General features: G+C 43.0%; 1 protein-coding gene across 1 annotated transcript in view; it reads right to left on the bottom strand.

Moving 5' to 3' along the window:
- Nucleotides 1–18,226, bottom strand: part of LOC307035191 (leucine-rich repeat and fibronectin type III domain-containing protein 1-like protein) — a 429,933-nt gene that overhangs the window by 172,207 nt on the left and 239,500 nt on the right. Inside the window, exon 4 of the mRNA XM_079674257.1 lies at nucleotides 10,584–10,863. Within this exon, the coding sequence (XP_079530383.1) occupies nucleotides 10,584–10,863 (280 nt within the window). The remainder of the gene's footprint in view (nucleotides 1–10,583; nucleotides 10,864–18,226) is intronic.

Genomic DNA, 18,226 nt, shown 5'->3' with positions numbered 1-18,226 from the left:
ATAATAGTTATGTACACAAGTTTCTGAATTAGATCTATTAGACATTGTAATACTAATTAGGTGTAAATGAATTGCAGTAGTAGTAGTACTATAAGGAAGTGAGTTTTGTACCAAATTTCAGGAAAGATGGGAGGCAGAAGTCCAAATGGAAAGTTCAAGATAGTTGAAATCGTGAATGAATAAGGACTGGCGCTCCACATATGACATATTTTTGTAGATAAAGGGAACCCGCCTTTGCTGAAATACCTCTGAAAAGACTCTGCAGAGCACGGCCAATGGCCAAAAGACCGAGACCAAATTACCTTTGACCCTGACTGACAGTGTGACAAAAGCACTGTCAATGACTGACTCTGGGGTGTACCTGACCAAACCTGACGTGACAACCAGACAGTGTGAGTGTGAATGAATGCCGGCATGTGATCAGTGTAACTGCATGATTCTAAAACAATAACTAACCAAGCATGTTTTTGGACTAACATATTATTTTGGAGCTCCAAGGGAAACGAGAGGTTTCCTAAAAATTCCATAAAAAGGGGAAACCGGACATGTGACCCGTTTCTAATCTACTTGATGATATTTTATTCCCACAGGAGTTGGCGGTTTGCAAATGTAAAACTCAAACTACATTCTGAAGATTCTGTTTCTTTTGGGCCTGAAAGACGGAGAGAAACACTTATTTTCACTGAAGTGTTTACTGTGGAAATAATAATAATGGATCTAAAATTGTAAACAATGTTCGTTATGTCCCTAACCAATATTTACCCGAAAGTTGTTTCCCCCTCCCCATTACAGGATTTTGTTACACATGAGTTCATGTGTAAAAAGGGGGGAGTGTGTATAATGTATAATGTCAACATGGTTCTAAATGTAAAATTCACAATTTAAATTTTTCTTTAAGGATTGAAAGAAACTTTCGGCCCCAACCCAGATGTTCAAACTGAGCATTGAAGATAGTTTTAGGATTAACCTGCTCCATATCTAGGGATAATATACTGTTTGGTGAATGTTGACATGTTTCTAATATTGATTGAGTTATAACCGGTAACACAGATGCAGAATCAGTGGCCAAGGGGCTACTGTGAGAGATGTAATTCCAGAATGGAACACCGAAGAAGTTGACCTGTGATAATGAAACAATGTTGTAATATTTCAACAGATATTAAAGAACCTGAGGTTTGAAATTTAGAAAGAACATATTACAGTTAAGCTAAAACATAGTAATGTAATGAGACGGAATTTAATTTAGACAACATCTTGTAACTAGCCTGGTAAAAGAAGTAAAGGCCATAGACTTTATTGTTTAGGTCATTATGGGGATATACATTTCATTTAAATTCATAATAGAAAGACATTTGATGACAGTATGTTGGATTTCTGTATTCATTTTTCAGCTTGATAATAGATAGGTAGAAGCAGTATTGCCAGGTGCAATCGATGGGATTTCTGCACACGATCCAATCAGAGAATGACGTACCTTACAGGACAGACACACTCAGGAAATCATTCACTCTGACATCATCATGACTTTAGTTGTTTTTGAATCATAATGAAATTGTATTACATAACGTTAGTGTGTTTTTACCACAAACAGGAATAGTTAATTGTTATATTACATTTGAGAAAGATTACAAGGATTTTATTTAGTTCACCATGAAGATGTTTTTTGTTTGTAACATATGCCAAGTAGTAAGATTCAAATATCAGCAGGTTCTGAATTATTATTCCTCTGTCCCAGAACCAACAAGAATGTGGATGGAGAGAACTATATCTACTGGAGCCAGCAGAGATTCGTAAATTGCACCAGAGACACAGTAAAAGGATGACACAAACAGTTAGATAAAAACAGACCGATAGAATGGCGCTAGACTTGTTTAAATAAAGAGTAATATTTAGCTATTTTTAGATAGTTTAATCCTTCTTATACTTAGTAAAAGAACAAGTGCCTTTACACCAGATACAGTATGAAGATGATTTATGATGTGAAAGGAGGGCGTTAGACGTTTTCCATACCAAGCTAATTGCTGCTATTTTGCGAAGTGACATTAAAGGTTTAAGATAGAAGTTATGCACAAATGAAAAACTTTATATTTATGATGAATATGTATTCTTATTTGTATTTTTTACTTTTATGAGTTATGTACCATGCAATGTTCGGATGAAGAACTCATTGATTTCAATATTATTTACATACCTTAAATGGTATGTAAGGAGGGATTGTTAGAAATTAAAATCAATGTGGATATGGCGTAATTTGAATTAAATACACTATTTGATTTAAATCAGTTTTATTCTGAAAAACCGGAAGTTCTCACTATTAGCTTAACACTTTTATTCTGAAAATTCGTCACTTCCGGTTAGCATTTAGCATCTGGCGGAATCATACGATTTCAAACCTTGAACCAAGGTGAAATGACATGTGATGTTGTACACTGAGCACTCATTTATTGACGCTGAATAATGTGTAGCAGGGAATGTTTAAATAACCACAGACGCCAGAATGATGCAATTTAGCTACAGAAAAAGGCAGGAATTGTATTGGACCCGCCCCCCGACGACGCCGGCCAATAGGAGAAGACCTCAGATGACAACAGGAAGAGCAAGCCAAGAATTGATCTCTTCGATCCCCTGACCTGAACTGACCGGTCGTTGGATGTGGAGAGCGCCTCCACTCGCACATTTCATTTTGTACACCACCGCATCTTTTGTGTAATTAAATGCTGTTAACTTTTTATAAGCTTCCCTTGACTCTTTTCAGTCTCTCCTGCCTTCAGGGTTCTAGAATTGCTTTCAGGGGCAAATTGTACGATCTGGTTAAATCAATGTATTTAGGGCATTTTGTGCTGTTAAAATTGGAGACAAACAAACTGATTTCTTCACCCAGAAAAGAGGTGTTCGTCAGGGTTGCAATTTAAGTTCCACTTTATTTAACATATATATAAATTAACTTGCTGTTCAGTTAGATCAGGGGTCGGTAACCCGCGGCTCTAGAGCCGCATGCGGCTCTTTAGCGCCGCCCTAGTGGCTCCCTGGAGCTTTTTCAAAAATATGAAAATGGAAAAAGATGGTGTGAATATATTTTTTGTTTTAATATAATTTATTATCCAATGCTGTAAAAATGTGTATAATAAATATTTAATTTAATTTAATTTAACATTTCTGTCAACGAAGATTTACGTCATAGCCTGCGACACACGTTTCAGCTCGGCGTAGTGCCAGGGTCAGGGCTAGACTGGATTGTTTTAACCGCGTAATTTAACCGCGTAACTCCGAGGTGCTAACTGTTGCTAACAAACCGGCGGGTGTGTCATGGGCCATGGATCCCAAAGGGAACAAGAGAAAGATAGCTGAGGAGAACAGAGGATTCAACAGTTCTTGGACCGAATCATTTGCTTTCATTGCCAATGCGGAAGGATTGCCTGTATGTTTGCTTTGTAATGAGAAATTGTCAAATAACAAAAAGAGTAACGTGGAAAGACATTTCCATGGAAGGCATGCTACATTTGCAGCCGAGTACCCAGTTGGGAGTGAGAGAAAAAGTGTGATTGCATTACTTCTGGAGAAATTAGAGGAGCGCAAAGATAGATTTAAGAAGTGGATTGCATCTCCAAACTCCACTACTGCTGCTAGTTTTGTTGCAACCCGGGAGATAATAAAGCGTGGAAAACCGTTCACAGATGGTGACTACATGAAGGATTCATTCATTAAAATATCAGAGCACCTATTTTCAGACTTCAAAAACAAAACCGAGATAATACAGAAAATTAAAGACATGCCTCTCTCCGCAAAGACAGTGAAGGAAAGGGCCATTAAAATGGCAGACAACATCACCAATCAGCAAATCAAGGACATTAATTCAGCTCCAGCATACTCAATTGCCTGTGATGAGTCGTGTGATGTGATCGATATTGAACAGGCAGCGCTGTTATGCAGGTATGTGAACTCTGATGGGCCGCAAGAAGAAATGATCAAATTAATACCACTGAAAGGCCAAACACGCGGGGAGGACATATGTGAGGCTGTGCTGAAGTGTTTAAATGACAATGGAATAAACACCAACCACCTGATTTCAGTGGCTACAGATGGGGCACCCAGTATGAGAGGATCACAAAAGGGGTTTGTGACTTTACTACAGAAAGCGTTGGATCGAAATCTGCTTGCATTTCACTGCATCTTGCACCAAGAAGCACTGTGTGCACAAACATTCCCACCGGAGTGTATGGAGGTGATGAACCTTGTCATCGAGATGGTGAACAAGATAATTGCAAAAGCATTAAACCACCGTCAGTTCCGTGCATTTCTAGATGAAGTTGACAGCGAATATTCCGATCTCCTGCTACACAACAAAGTCCGGTGGCTGTCCAGGGGTGAGGTTTTGCGTCGCTTTGTTGCTTGTTTAGAACATGTGAAAACATTCCTGAAAAGCAAAAACCTGAACTACCCGCAACTGGAAGATACCGAGTGGCTGGAAAAACTGCACTTTATGGTGGATATGACAAGTCACCTAAACATGCTGAATAAAAGTCTCCAGGGCCGGGGAAACACTGCACTGCAAATGCTGGAAGCTGTTTTGTCATTCGAGCGCAAGCTGACTGTATTCGCCAGAGATGTACAGCGAGGCACGCTCTCTCACTTCCCCTCCCTGAGAGATTTCAAAGAAGCCCATCACGATCACATACTCAATGGTGATTATTTACAAGGTGCGATCGTTGATATGCAAACTGCATTTGGGAGCAGATTTAGCGAGTTCCGAAAGGAAAAAATTACACTATCTTTCCCTGTCACACCCCTGGAGATTGACCCGTCCTTGTTGCACACATTCCCAGGAGTAAATCAAGCTGACCTTGAAATGGAAATGGCTGATATAGCTGACAAAGATTTATGGATGTCCAAATTCAAAAGTCTGACAGCCGAGCTTGAAGACGTCACTCGCCAGAAAGCCCAGCTTGCCCAAAGCCACAAATGGAGCGAAATTGAAAGCCTCCCAACACCCGAGAAACTTGTGTTTGAAACATGGAATGCTCTTCCAGACAGTTATAGGAACATGAAGAAATATGCATTTGGAGTATTATCCATCTTTGGATCAACATACCTGTGCGAGCAGATATTCTCAAACATGAACTACATAAAATCCAAATACCGCACCCGCCTCACAGATGAGAGCTTGCAGTCCTGCGTGAAGATTAAAGTTACATCTTACATGCCCGATGTTGAGAAGCTGTCCAGTGATGTCCGAAAACAGAAGTCACATTAAACGGGTAAGATCACACAATCCTGTCATAGGCACATATTTAGTAACAAAGTGGCTGTTTTTAGTGATTTCTGATTTTTGTCAGTATATATTTGGAATGACACAGGGATATTATTGTGTTTTGTTGCTCAGGTCCGAGGATGGCTGCATTGTATTGTGCGTGTCAAAAGAGAAGAGGGTGCTGCTGCATTTTACCCTTGCACATTTGCAGAAAACTAAAGAGAAGAGGATAATGCACAGAAATCGAACTTAAACTGTATTATTTTAATTGTATATACTTTACCTTTTCAAAAGGCTGCTGTTTTATTGCACTCTGTCTGTTGCCCAGATAAGGGGGAAAAGAGAAGAGGATTGTATTGTATTGTATTATTGAGGATTGAAAAGGACTGCATTTTATTTCCATGGGGAGGTTTAATTATTAAATATTATATATATTATAATTAATTTCTGAAATTACAGGAGGCCTATTATGCACGTTGCACATTTTGTTGTTGTTTTTTCGAATCCTAAAATAAAAATGACATAAAAAATCTGATTTCTTTATTGTATTTCTATAATTTCATCAATGCAACGAAACATAATACATTAATATTATAATGGAAGTTCAACTTAAAGCACCATCGTACAGCAGAGTAGTCACGTGGTGCGTCATTCTCTCCAGGATGCGCTGCAGGGAAAATAAACATTTAATCATGAATGCTCATTATGTATTTGTAGCCTACTTATAATTTTGATAGTAGGCTAATATAGCCACTTACAGCATGTGTTGCCTTCATTATAAGGCTTATATAAGGCTTTTAATTTTTTTTTTTTTTTTTTTTGGTCCAATATGGCTCTTTCAACATTTTGGGTTGCCGACCCCTGAGTTAGATCAATGTGCTTTTCCTGGCCTCTCCCTCCTAGATAGAGAGGTGAAGTGTCAGAATTAGGCAGATACCCACTGACCATTAACACTCAAAAGAGAGCATTAACATTCTTTAACCACCTTAGATCCAGCCCCCGAGACACCCTCCACTCCAAAGCCCTCCAAAGCCAAGAGCTAACCCCAGGAATGAGTCCCCTATGTTAGCTGGTGCTGAGGCTAGCTGGCCCTTCTCAGAGAGAAAGAGAGAGAGAGACCCCTCTCGTAAGGTTCTCTCTAACTTGGTAAATATATCTCGAAATTTCGAATAGGTGTGGAGTTGATTTGTGGAGGTGATGTGAATTGATTTGATGAATGAAAGTTTGAATGTGCTTTTTATTATCACCGGTCGTTTATGAGGAGATGCCTCTAAATTATATCAGTAGATTTACATATCACAACTGAATTGGGCAGTTGAAGTTACAATTTAGTGTAATTAATGTCTAAACCAGGGGTGCCCAACCAGTCGATCGATCGCGGTGAGATTCCCAGTCGATCGCGAGATGTGTCTAAAAATAGAACCACAACATTCTGTTTTATCGTTAATGTCCTATAACATAATCTTCCTGTGCCAGCGTACCAAAGCTTTGTGATTGGCCGGCGTGACCCCATGTGTCGGGGCGTGGCTGGTGGGCAGTGGGCACTATTTTGCTGACGTTGTCCGTGTCAACAGGAGTGACAGTCCGCACACACACAAGACCACAATTATGGCAGAAGCAAAAAAGCCCAAAATATATAATTTTCACTCCGAGTGGGAGGATGATTATTTTTGTATCTATTCCAATTCAAAGTCCATCTGTCTCATCTGCAATGCGAGCGTGGCTTTCTCGAAGAAGGGTAATTTAGGAGCGGCATTTCAAAACAGTGCACAAACGCTACGAGACGGAATTCCCTCCTATTTCTGCCCTACGCTCCCAAAAGGGGAGGGACCTGAAAGGACAGCTCAATGCACAGCAGTCCATTTTCACCAGGCCCTACAACAAGAGCAAGGCTGCTACCATAGCATCTTATCGTGTCAGTCACATTCTTGCGAAACACATGAAGTCTTTCAAAGACGGCAAAGTTGTGAAAGAAGCATTCCTGGAGGCTGCCGACGCGCTTTTGGGGGACAGTAAAAATAACAGTAGCATTTCAACAGGTTTTTGATATAATAAAAAGTCAAGTTAGATACCGTTATTAATCAGCTGTAAGTTTTAGTTGGTTTGAACTTACTAATTATAATTATTGTAGAAAATGGTATAAGAATGCAAACTTAAATTGATTATAGTCTATTATCAATTCAGGTTAAGAAACTAGTGTTGCTTGTATCCTATTTTAAAGGCATTTATTTTTATATTCTACTAAAATGCAACAAAAAAGGGTTTGATTCTATTCATTTTGTCTTTTTTATTGCACTTTGGCAGCAGATTCCTGTGTAGCTTCAGATCTGAGTTGTCTCATTAGTAAGCCTAATTTATACTTTTGTAGCAACACTATTTTTATATAATGACAAAGAAAGGGTTCAGAGTCTTTTCTTTTTTTCCTGTGTCATATGTGGCAGCACTGTTCAATGTTTCTTGAAAACATTACCCACTGTAGTATGTGACGTGTGAATAAACTCCAACTCTGTATCAACAACACTGTTGTGTAACTTCAGTTAAATACTTGTATGTATATAGATTAGAAAGAGGTAAGATAAAGGATCTGCAGTATTTGATGAAGTATTAATCGTACAAAGGTCAGTTTTATACAAGTAGAAGTGTGTATTTACCTGGTAGTAGGCTGTCGGTAATGGCTACGCCTCTCTATTTGGACTGGTAGATCTCGGCAGACTGGCAACTTTAAAAGTAGCCCTCGGTTCAAAAAAGGTTGGGCACCCCTGGTCTAAACTATATGAATTAAGGTTTCAGATTAGAAAATGACCACCGCATGATATGTTTTATATAGGGCTGTCAAGTTAACGCGTTAATAACGCAAAAAGAAATTAACGCCACTAAATATTTTAACGGGATTAACGCATGTGTATTTTTTTGATGCTGACAGCCCCGCTCCTGCCGTCCGCTTGCTGCAGACCACACTTCCACGCTCACCGGCAGGCACCGACTGGCCATCGGGAGGACCGGGAGGGTGTGTGTATATGTGGCGCGAGAGAGAGACCTTACGTGTATTGTTGTTGTTGTTAGCATCTGGTGCTATCTAGCTGCGCTGACGGATATAAGGAGCTGTTTAAATGAAAACAGAGGAGTGACATTTCTCCGACAACTGCGCCGAGCACTTCACTTTATGCAGGTAGCCAGACAGTGGGACATTGTGGGAAAAGCCACCACACTCAGCACGGATAGTGCGCGCAACATGATTGCAGCGTCCAGGGAGCTCCCGTACACACACACACACACACACACACACACACACACACACACACACACACACACACACACACACACACACACACACACACACACACACACACACACACACACACACACACACACACACACACACACACACACACACACACACACACACACACACACACACACACACACACACACACACACACACACTTTGTATTGTATTATTGTATGAGAGGTTCCAGATTGAATTGAGGCGAATATTTTTAATGTTCAGAGGTTGTTGTGTTTAATATTCATGAGAATATTTGTCATTGTTCAAATGATAATAAACATTTGCATAAAGCATATTTGTCCACTCATATGTTGAGTAAGCGTAATAAGAGTATTACAAACTTGAAAAATATTCCTCTAAGGTAAAAAATGTGCGATTAATTTGCGATTAATCGCGATTAACTATGGACAATCATGCGATTAATCGCGATTAAATATTTTAATCGACTGACAGCCCTAGTTTTATATTATTGTCATGTTGTAACGAGAGAAGGTAGAAACCCTGTATAAATGTAGACCAATTTTTCTTCAAATAAACTGATCCCAACTTTTGGATTGGGACAACCTAAAAGACAAGATTAAACAATAAGGTAAACTAACTAAACAAATTGTGAACAAAACTAACATTGTTTTTTATTTAATTAAATACATAATATTTCACATCAAAAGAAACAACAATGTTTTAACAAATCGTATTGCCCCAAGCCAGTTTTTCAGGTGTCAGGCTCGAAAATGACATTTCCAGAACAAATGACCATAACTACACTTCTAAAAGGGGAAAATTAATAATCTTTTTTCTCAAAGTAATGATAAACCTCTGAGTTTGATGTAGAAAAGTCAGAATCTATATAGATGTTTATTATTTTAAAGACAATTCAGATTGAACATAGTAAAACAATTTAAATTATAGTGTCCGTCCAAATATTATGTTTTACTTATAGTGAAAACCACCCTTGGATGATAGGTTAGTTGACTAAAAGCTTTAGGAATCCAAAGGACAACATATAATAAGTACCCTCTATCAAGATTGATGCAAAACAAGTGACAGTTGACCTTTTTAGAGAGCTTTAGAAAAATAAACTCCACCTCTGGGGTCATTTGGGTGGAAATGGGCGTTTTTGCCGTTTCTCTGGAAACCGTTGGTCGATTTTGATAATTGATATCTCTTTTGAACCGTTAGAATAGAATCAAAGGGGCATTTCCACATACACACCAACTTTACCATTGAGAAGTGGGGGCTCTGTGCACGCAATTTGCCTAAAGCGAAACCTATCTTACGCTTTGAAAAAAAAAACTTAAAACTAGGTTTATTGCTGATGGATTATCAGAAATCATTTCAAAGTCACACAGACACATTGGATTAACCTATGGTTAACCTTCAGCAGCATTTTTTTTATCATTTTAATGCCATTGAAGACCACTTTTGACCAGAGTACGACACAGGTAAGCCATGTTAGCATTTTTAGCTACCTAGCGCCACATGTTTTGATGTCTGTTTTTGTTTATAGAATCGCGAGTTTGTATCATTGAGTGATAATGTATGTTCCCATCGACTCTGTGTCATCTCATGATGTCCAACGATGTGTTGGATGTGCAGAAAAGATAAATAATAAGGCTTTGTGAGTGAATTTCGGTGCAGTAATTTGTTAGCATTTTTCGCTCGTTGCTAATTCAGAGGCTCAGCATTAGCATTGTGGGTTTTAAAAAAAAAATTAAAATTAAAATGATCAGTTAGATGAGTTTCTTCCCATTACATGGATATAAAACATTCATAGTTTATCATATGAACATGCTCTCAGAAACTGTTTCCTGCAAGATGTTGCGGGAGTGCCCCGGTACCCGGGTCTCTCAACCTTAACAGGTTAAGGTTTCTAGATTAATAGCAAGCATTAATGGGTTAACGTTGACTGCCCTAATAATACTATAAATGATGTGTCTTGCTTGCTTTACTCCATGCAAAAACAAATGTAAAAAATAATCACATCAAACCCTTTTTAGAAGGGTAAAATAAAACATAAAAATAAATGTGTTAAGAGACGTGAACTCTGACCAGGCTGGACATGTTGGCGAAGTCGCGGTGCCTCAGCGTTGTGATGAAGTTGTCCATCAGCCTGAGCTCCGCAGTCTGCCGGTCAATGTTGGGTGGTACAAAAAGGAGGCCCGTCTTGGCACACAGCACCGTGTAGGACGGCATCAGGTTCTGGCAGGTGCAGCGTTTCGGACACAGCATGGAAGACAAGGAGGAGTTGACGGAGGACAGGAGGACAAGGAGGATGGGGAAGAGGAAAGGGCTCAGATGCGAGAAGACGGTATCCATGTCTTCTTTGCTGCTGCAACAAAGAAATAAAAGCGCTGTGAGTATATCCAGTTTAACAGTGTAGTACTTCGCCCAAATCAATAATACTTTATTTTAAAGGTCCCATGTTTTGGCCATTTCTACTGATCATAATACTATTGTTGAGGTCTAATAGGATAGATTTACGTTGTTCAATGTTCCAAAATCACTCTCTGTCCTATGCTCCTGCCCCCCCCCCCCCCCCCCCCCGCCCTCCCTATAGAGTGGTGCAGTGACGCGTCCTAAAACCCGGAAGTAAGCTGCGCATGGTTCCCTTGACAAAAAAGCAATGGAATTTCTCCATAAGGTTTTGGAAAATAGCTCGAAATAAGGTCTGTGGAAAACCTGTTAGATAAATACACGTTTAATATCCACATGTCTACCCTACTTTTATAATTTTCTAATCATAAATCTATCGATTAGATTTTAGAGCTTACTTCCGGGTTTAGTGGAGCCTGGCAGTCGCGAAACTGTGCCGCGCCACTATTGCGCCGCATAAGCGGATAGGTGCGCCACATTTTCGGCTCAGTTGAGGCTCCCTCCGCAAGATGAGTCCCCCTCCGCAAGGTGAGGCCCCACGCAGCATGCGTGATCGGCCTGTAGGGAGGGACGGCCCTGGTTAGGCTATATATTGGGGGGGACATTTTCAGCGTAGGCCTATCTGAATATTTGGGGTATGTGATCCCCCCAACAGCAGCATCCAGCCGTCTCTAATCATAATCAAAACATAATACAAATAAATGTATTGCATTGTGCAAAACAGCAGCATCCAACAGTCTCTAATCCTTGGATATTACATGTCACTGCATGCAGGCATGCACGAAGCACCCGTAGCGCGGAGATCATCATATCATTCTGTCTTGTATTACTTAACAAACACAAAATAAAACAAAGAAACGTTTGTTAGCGGGCGCGAGCCGGCTCCCGTCGTTCACCTAACGTCGTTTTCGACCGACACATCACTAGAACATCAGTGTTTATGTGTTACATTGACATTGGTTAGCAACCAGGAAATGACACCAGTAATGACATACAGAGGGTTTAGGGTGCCGTGTTGGCGGGACGTTGTGGGGCTCGAGGAGCGGATAGTGTGAGGTGGATTACTGGTGTCATTTCCTGGTTGTTGCGTGGGGTCTGCGTGTCATGTTAGCGGGACACCGCGGAGCTTGGCACTTGGTCTGTCTATATCAGGGGTGGGGAACCTCCTGCCTCCGGGCCGGATACGGCCCGCGAGACCATTTGGTACGGCCCTCGAGGTAATTTATAAACACACGCAAAAAAGAAAACAAATTGAGAAATCTAGACCGCAAAATAATTAAACAAGCTTGTTTTTCCTGGCCAAGGTCAGGGTCCTTGAACACAACACGAGCCTAACGTGTCATCACGTGGTATATGTCTCGTCTGACAGGAGTGTAGTTCTAACGGAGAGCACCAGAACGCGGCTCCGGGCCGGGACTTCACAAATTGCAATAACCATAAGGAGCTGTACACATGCCGCAGTTTTTGCGTGGCTGTGTCTTTAGTTGAAAGCCCAGTGGCGATCTGTTCATCTGTCATACTGATCATACAGTCAATAACGTTGTTGTTATTAGCATCTGGTTAGCTAGCTATGCTAACGAATATAAGAAGCTTTTTCTCCAACCAGTGAGGTAAAGGCACATCTTTATATGATCATTATAGTTATAGAAAAATAAGAGAATAAAGTAAACAGGTATACAATACTAATATGACAGTAAAAAAAAGTTGTTATTAATAAACAAGAATACAGTTTAAAAGGGAAGTGATTTGTAAAATATCCATAAAGAAAAAAATCTGCTTACAGTTCTGTTTCATATGGGTGTTGAGAGATGTATCCATAGATCTCTTCATGTTGCTCTCAAAGTGCACCAGATTGATGCTTTTAACTTCAACATTTAAAAAAAATCTTCCTGGTGGTGCATCCCCCCAAACCCCCCTAGATGAGGTTAGAGAGATTGGTCCAGACTTAGTGACGTCAATAGCCCCCGGAAGAAAAAAATGGAAAAGGACAAATCTACAACGAGGCGTTCTGGGGCAGTATAGACACATATTTTCTGTGTTAGAGTTTTACTCGCTACATGGTGGGTACTTTGAGGGTTTGTGACTGCAGACCGTTTACATGCAGAAAAAGCTACATAACACACAAGGGGACGGGTAATAACCGGAAAAGCATATGATTGGACCTTTAAATAATGTGTTGTTCGGCATAGACCGATCCTGTTTTTTGCCGATGGCTGAATGGCTTTGTGCTTTCGCGACTGCAAAAATAATAAAAACATTTGTGTATTTGAGTTTGCTTGACGTTTTTTAATGTTGAAATAACTGACGAAAAATGTAATGTTTAATTGACCTGCATACTCGAGACCTTTTTCAAAAGAATTAAAGACTATATATTAGTGAATTACAATTAAGATAATAAGATAAGATGTACTTTATTTGATCCAAAGTCTGGATTTATTTACATTACAGCAGCAGCACAGCAGCACAAAAAAACAGGCATTGCAGATAATTAGAAATTAAAATAGTAGAAAATATAAACCTCTCAAAATAGAAAATAAAACAGGACTAAAAAATATTAAATAAAACAATGATCCATTAATTCATGTGTTCATGATTGCAGCCTGTTAAGATGAAGCTTAATTACTTTAAAGCAGGCCCATTCAACTTGCGCCCCACCGAATATGGACCTTCTGAACTTTGTTCCGGCCCGCAAGAGGTTGCCTGCAAATCGGGCTTGCATGTGTGTAATAGTATAAATAAAACTACATTGTACAATCGTAAAAGTAATGTGTTGATGTTAGAGCCGGGACTTTAACGCATTAATTAAGATTAATTAATTACACAAACATTAACGCGTTAAAAAAATTTACGCATTTTAATCGCACTTATTTTTGCCCTGCGGCACGTTTCTCACTTGATGAGTTTCAGGCATACCGATTATACTGGAGCACCATGACTTCAGACAACAACAAACCACAGTGAACAATAGTCAAACATGAACGAAGAAGCTGATGAGACCGCTTTGGTTGGCCCCGTGGATGGGAAATGTTGTTTTAAAAACGGACGGATGGAAGCGTCTATAAGAGCACGGTTGTATGCAAATTATGCAAAAAGGAATTCGCATATCACCGCAGCACATCAAGCCTCAAGTATCACCTCAATGCAAAACATATAGCAGCTAGCGTGGAAGCTAGCGACTCCGAGTACAAGGACCCACACCATAGTTGCCCTGAGAAATCGGGAGCATTTCAAAATGCTAAATTGGGGGGGGGGTGCTATTGGATCGCCGGAGCTGTTAGATTAACATTAACATGCTTATTGTAGTTGTAAGTGCACTGCCTTGCGGCCTGTAGCACCGTCCTTGATGGAGCATATGTGTGGACTGGAGCTGCATTTTACAGGAAAGGAGTGAGCAGAGAGTAGAGTAGTTGTCGATTATTTTATCTGTTTTCTGTGAATATCTGCCTCACCCTCTCAGGCTTTGAGTTGCGCGCGCTACTAAAGAGACGTGTTACCATGGAAACCAAACAATGGTGTAGCTGTAATAAAGTCAGAGTGGAAACAGTCGTGTGTAAATCTGATTTTGTCAGAAATAGGGAGAAATGCGGGAGAAATCTGACCCCGGGAGGAAACCGGGAGAGGGCAATGAAATCGGGAGTCTCCCGCGAAAATCTGGAGGGTTAAGAAGTATTACCCACACCCAACCCACACTCAACCACATGACTGGTTTCAGGGCCAGGATAACTAAGTCCACGTCTGAAAAAATAACCAGCTCACTGGATTGCACTGGACTGTAGACCATTTGGAGTGGTAGAAGATAAGGGGCCGCAAAAGGTACTACAGATTGCATCGTCTGACACAACATATGCGCTGCCATGCAGAAAGACAGTGACAAAAAGAATCCAGCAGCTTTATGACAATGAAAAGGAAGATAAAGAGAATTTATTGGAGAAAGCCGAATGTGTTGCCCTGACTGGGGATCATTGGACCTCGGTAAGCAATTCATTATTACCTCTGTGTGACGGCACACTTTATTGACATCTTCTCACTGTTCTCATGTCAAATATTTATATGTGATTAAAAATGTGATTAATTTCGATTAATTCATTACAAAACCTCTAATTAATTAGATTAATTTTTTTAATCGAGTCCCGGCCCTAGTTGATGTGTAACCAAAGTAAACCCAGTTATCTGTTTATGTGTTTTTGTGAAGAAAGCGCCATCTCATGCTAAAACCCTGCTCCCGGTTACGGAGCATTCGTCTCTAACTCAACCAGTTAAGGCAGTGTTCTCGCCCGTGCTCCTGGTAGACGCTGAACTGCCTTGTTTTTCCGTTAAGCAGGTAGCTGGTGAAGGCTGTGTTCCAGCACCCGCTCCCGGTTACGCTGCATAGACTGGCATTCGTCTCTAACTCAACCAGGGAAGGCAATGTTCTCGCCCCCGCTCCTGGAAGACGCTAAACTGCTGTGTTTATTAATCCAGCCAGGTGAAGGCAGTGCTCTCGCTCCCGCTCCCTCAGCCGGTAACGTGGGTGTCTGGCAGCAGCTAACAGACACCTTTCCTTGTCACATCCTCCTCCAGATCAGTTCGGCCGTTGCCGGTGACTTGAGGGAGCGATGGCTATGGGTGCTCCCCCCAATAGGAGGACTAGAAACAGGCTGTCCTCTAAAGTGGATCAGCTAGCTGCCGATATGGGCATGATGAAGTCGCTCCTCTTGGCCCTTCAGCCTTGGCCCGGTATAGGGGCTGCTAGCGTGCCGCCTGCCCCTCCTTCGGTTGACGCACCTCTGTATGAGGATGCCTTGTCGCTAACGGCTTTGGCTAACCTCTTGAATGAAGAGATGGAGGACGAGGTCCCGCTCGAGGAGACTTCCCTCTCCTCTGCTCAGGGTTCTCTGCAGGGCGTGGAGGACGACTCCATGGCGGCCATTATTCTTACGGCCCTGGCGCACTTGCTGATTCCTGTTCCGCAGGCCGACTTGGCTCAGGCTAGCGCCTTCTTCAGGCGTAGCCCTGCCCCTGTCCCCCTCACCGTTCCTCCTTCAGAGGAGTACCTGAGGGAGCTCCATACATGCTGGAGGGACACCAGGGCCCTCTGCCACGCTGGCTCTGACACCCAGGCCTTGGCTGCCATGCAGGGTCCGGCGAGGGTGGGGCTGGGCATGCCACCCATTGAGCCTGCCATCACCTCCCTGATTCTGGCTCCTGACAAGGCTCTAAGGCCTGAGGTCAGGTGCCTTCGGCCGGTGCGGGGTCACAGATGGGCTGCTCTGTAGGGCCTACGACGCAGTGGCACGCATTGGGTCGTATCGGGAACTCCCTCTCCCATCTAATGCTGGCTGTCTCCACCCTGCAGGCCTTTGCCCTAATGGCTAGGGAATTGGGACGAGTTATGCCCTCTCTGGTACAGACTCGTCGCCAGGTTTGGCTGGCCCAGTCACCACTAACGGGGACATGTAGGAGAGTCCTCCGTAGCGTGCAAGTCGAGCCAGGGGAGCTGTTTGGGTCAGCTGCCCTGGAGGCACTGGAGCGTGCTGCCCAAGCTTGGCAGACCAGGCTCAGTTACTGGGCTGTCTGTACTTCCGGCCCTTGGGTGGGTTTCACCTTAACCCAGGGGTACGAACCGCAGTTCCGGCCCCTAGCCTTCGGCTGGGCCAAAATGACAGTCGTCAGCGATCCGGCAGAGGCCCTAGCTCTGGCCCAAGAGTTGTCCGTCCTTCTGTCCAAGGACGCAATCAAGCCAGTAGACCCTCTGCTTAGCCCAGGGGGTTCTACTCGGCGTACTTTCTCGTGAGCGAGAAAGTCGGCGTAGTTCACCTGAAATTGGACCTCAGAGGAATCAACAGATTCCTGAAGGTGCTGCCATTATATATGCTGACCACAGCAGATACACAGGTGGAGTGGTTCTCAACCATGGACTTGAGGGATGCCTACTTCCACGTGGGCCGGGCAAGATGGTGCCTTATATTCAGTTCCTCCAGCGCTTGGGCAGACTGACGGCTGCCTCAGCCGCTGGGCCCTTAGGCCCGCTGTCATTGCACCCCATGCAGATGTGGCTGAACAGCCTTCACTTGGAAGCCAAGTGGCACAGGCACAGGGAAGTCAGGGTGTCGCAGTGTTGCCTCAACTCTCTGTCACGCTGGAGTGGCAGGGCCTATCTCCTGATGGGCGTGCCCATGGGCGCCATCCCGCCAGGAGACCATCACCATAGGTGCATGTCTCTCAGGGTGGGGTGCAGTGCGGCAGGGCAGGACCGTTCAGGGTCAGCGGTCTGCCCAGGAGGGTGCATGCCATGTCATGTGAGCTTCAGGCTGTGCAACTTGCACTCACACACTTTCTACCCCAACTGGGGGGCAATAATGTGCGTGTTCTTTGGGACAGCATGTACGCTGCTGCCCAGACAACAGTCCCTTCTAGATAGTGGACGTTCTCACTCCACTCCGAATGTATGTGGCTGCTATTTCTGCCCGACATGTTCTGGTCGACGGCGGCGGGGTGCCACAGGTTGGTGTCCCTCTTTATGAGAGGGGCTTTACGGCAGCGTCCCCCTAGCACCCCCGAGGGCTCCGGCTTCAATCAGCCTGCCCAGCTGGCATGCTTTGACATTCAGGAGAACGGCACGTCTTTTCTGTGCCTTGTGGGTGCCCAAAGGGCGTATATCGAGGCTACTGCCTATATACGGCAGTAGGAGCAACTTTTGCCATGACGGCAGTAAAGGAGGTTGTGCCCTCTAACCAGTGGCTGCCCCACAGGGTTGTCGAGCATCTCAACAGCTTGGGCTGCCCTGAGAGTGGTGCCCCTGGAGACCATCTGTGCCGCGGCGTCGTGGGCGTCTTCTGGCACATTCTCCAGTTGTTATCAGATTAATGTCGCCATTCCCCATTCTTTGGGCGTGGTCTTTTTGCCGAGCTCCGCTGCTTCCAGTAGTGAGCAAGGGCTTGGATTCTTCATGACATGGTTGGTATAGGTCATCCAGTGCTAAAGCATCGCCTCTGGCGGTCAGTAGAGACAAAATAGAATGATAGTCACGGCTGTAACTACAGTTCTATGAGTCCCGGATGACCGCCAGAGTTTCCTGTCACTCAGAATGATTGTGTGCTCGCGAGAAGATTCTGGGAGCCGATCCGCTAATGACGGTGTAGCCGGTGTCATGTGGGTCACAGGTGACTTTGTTGTTATTAGGTACTCGAACTGCGCATGCATGTGACGGACATATCCAGTGCTAAAGTACCGCCTCTGGCGGTCATCCGGGACTCATAGAACTGTAGTTACAGCCATAACTATCGATCTCCCTGGAGATCAGCTGCTTGTTCTGGTTCATATTATGTTGTGAAGAAGGT

The sequence above is a fragment of the Notothenia rossii genome (genome assembly GCF_949606895.1).
Source record: "Notothenia rossii genome assembly, chromosome: 4".
Classification (NCBI taxonomy): domain Eukaryota; kingdom Metazoa; phylum Chordata; class Actinopteri; order Perciformes; family Nototheniidae; genus Notothenia; species Notothenia rossii.
This window is presented reverse-complemented; position numbering and strand designations above follow the sequence as displayed.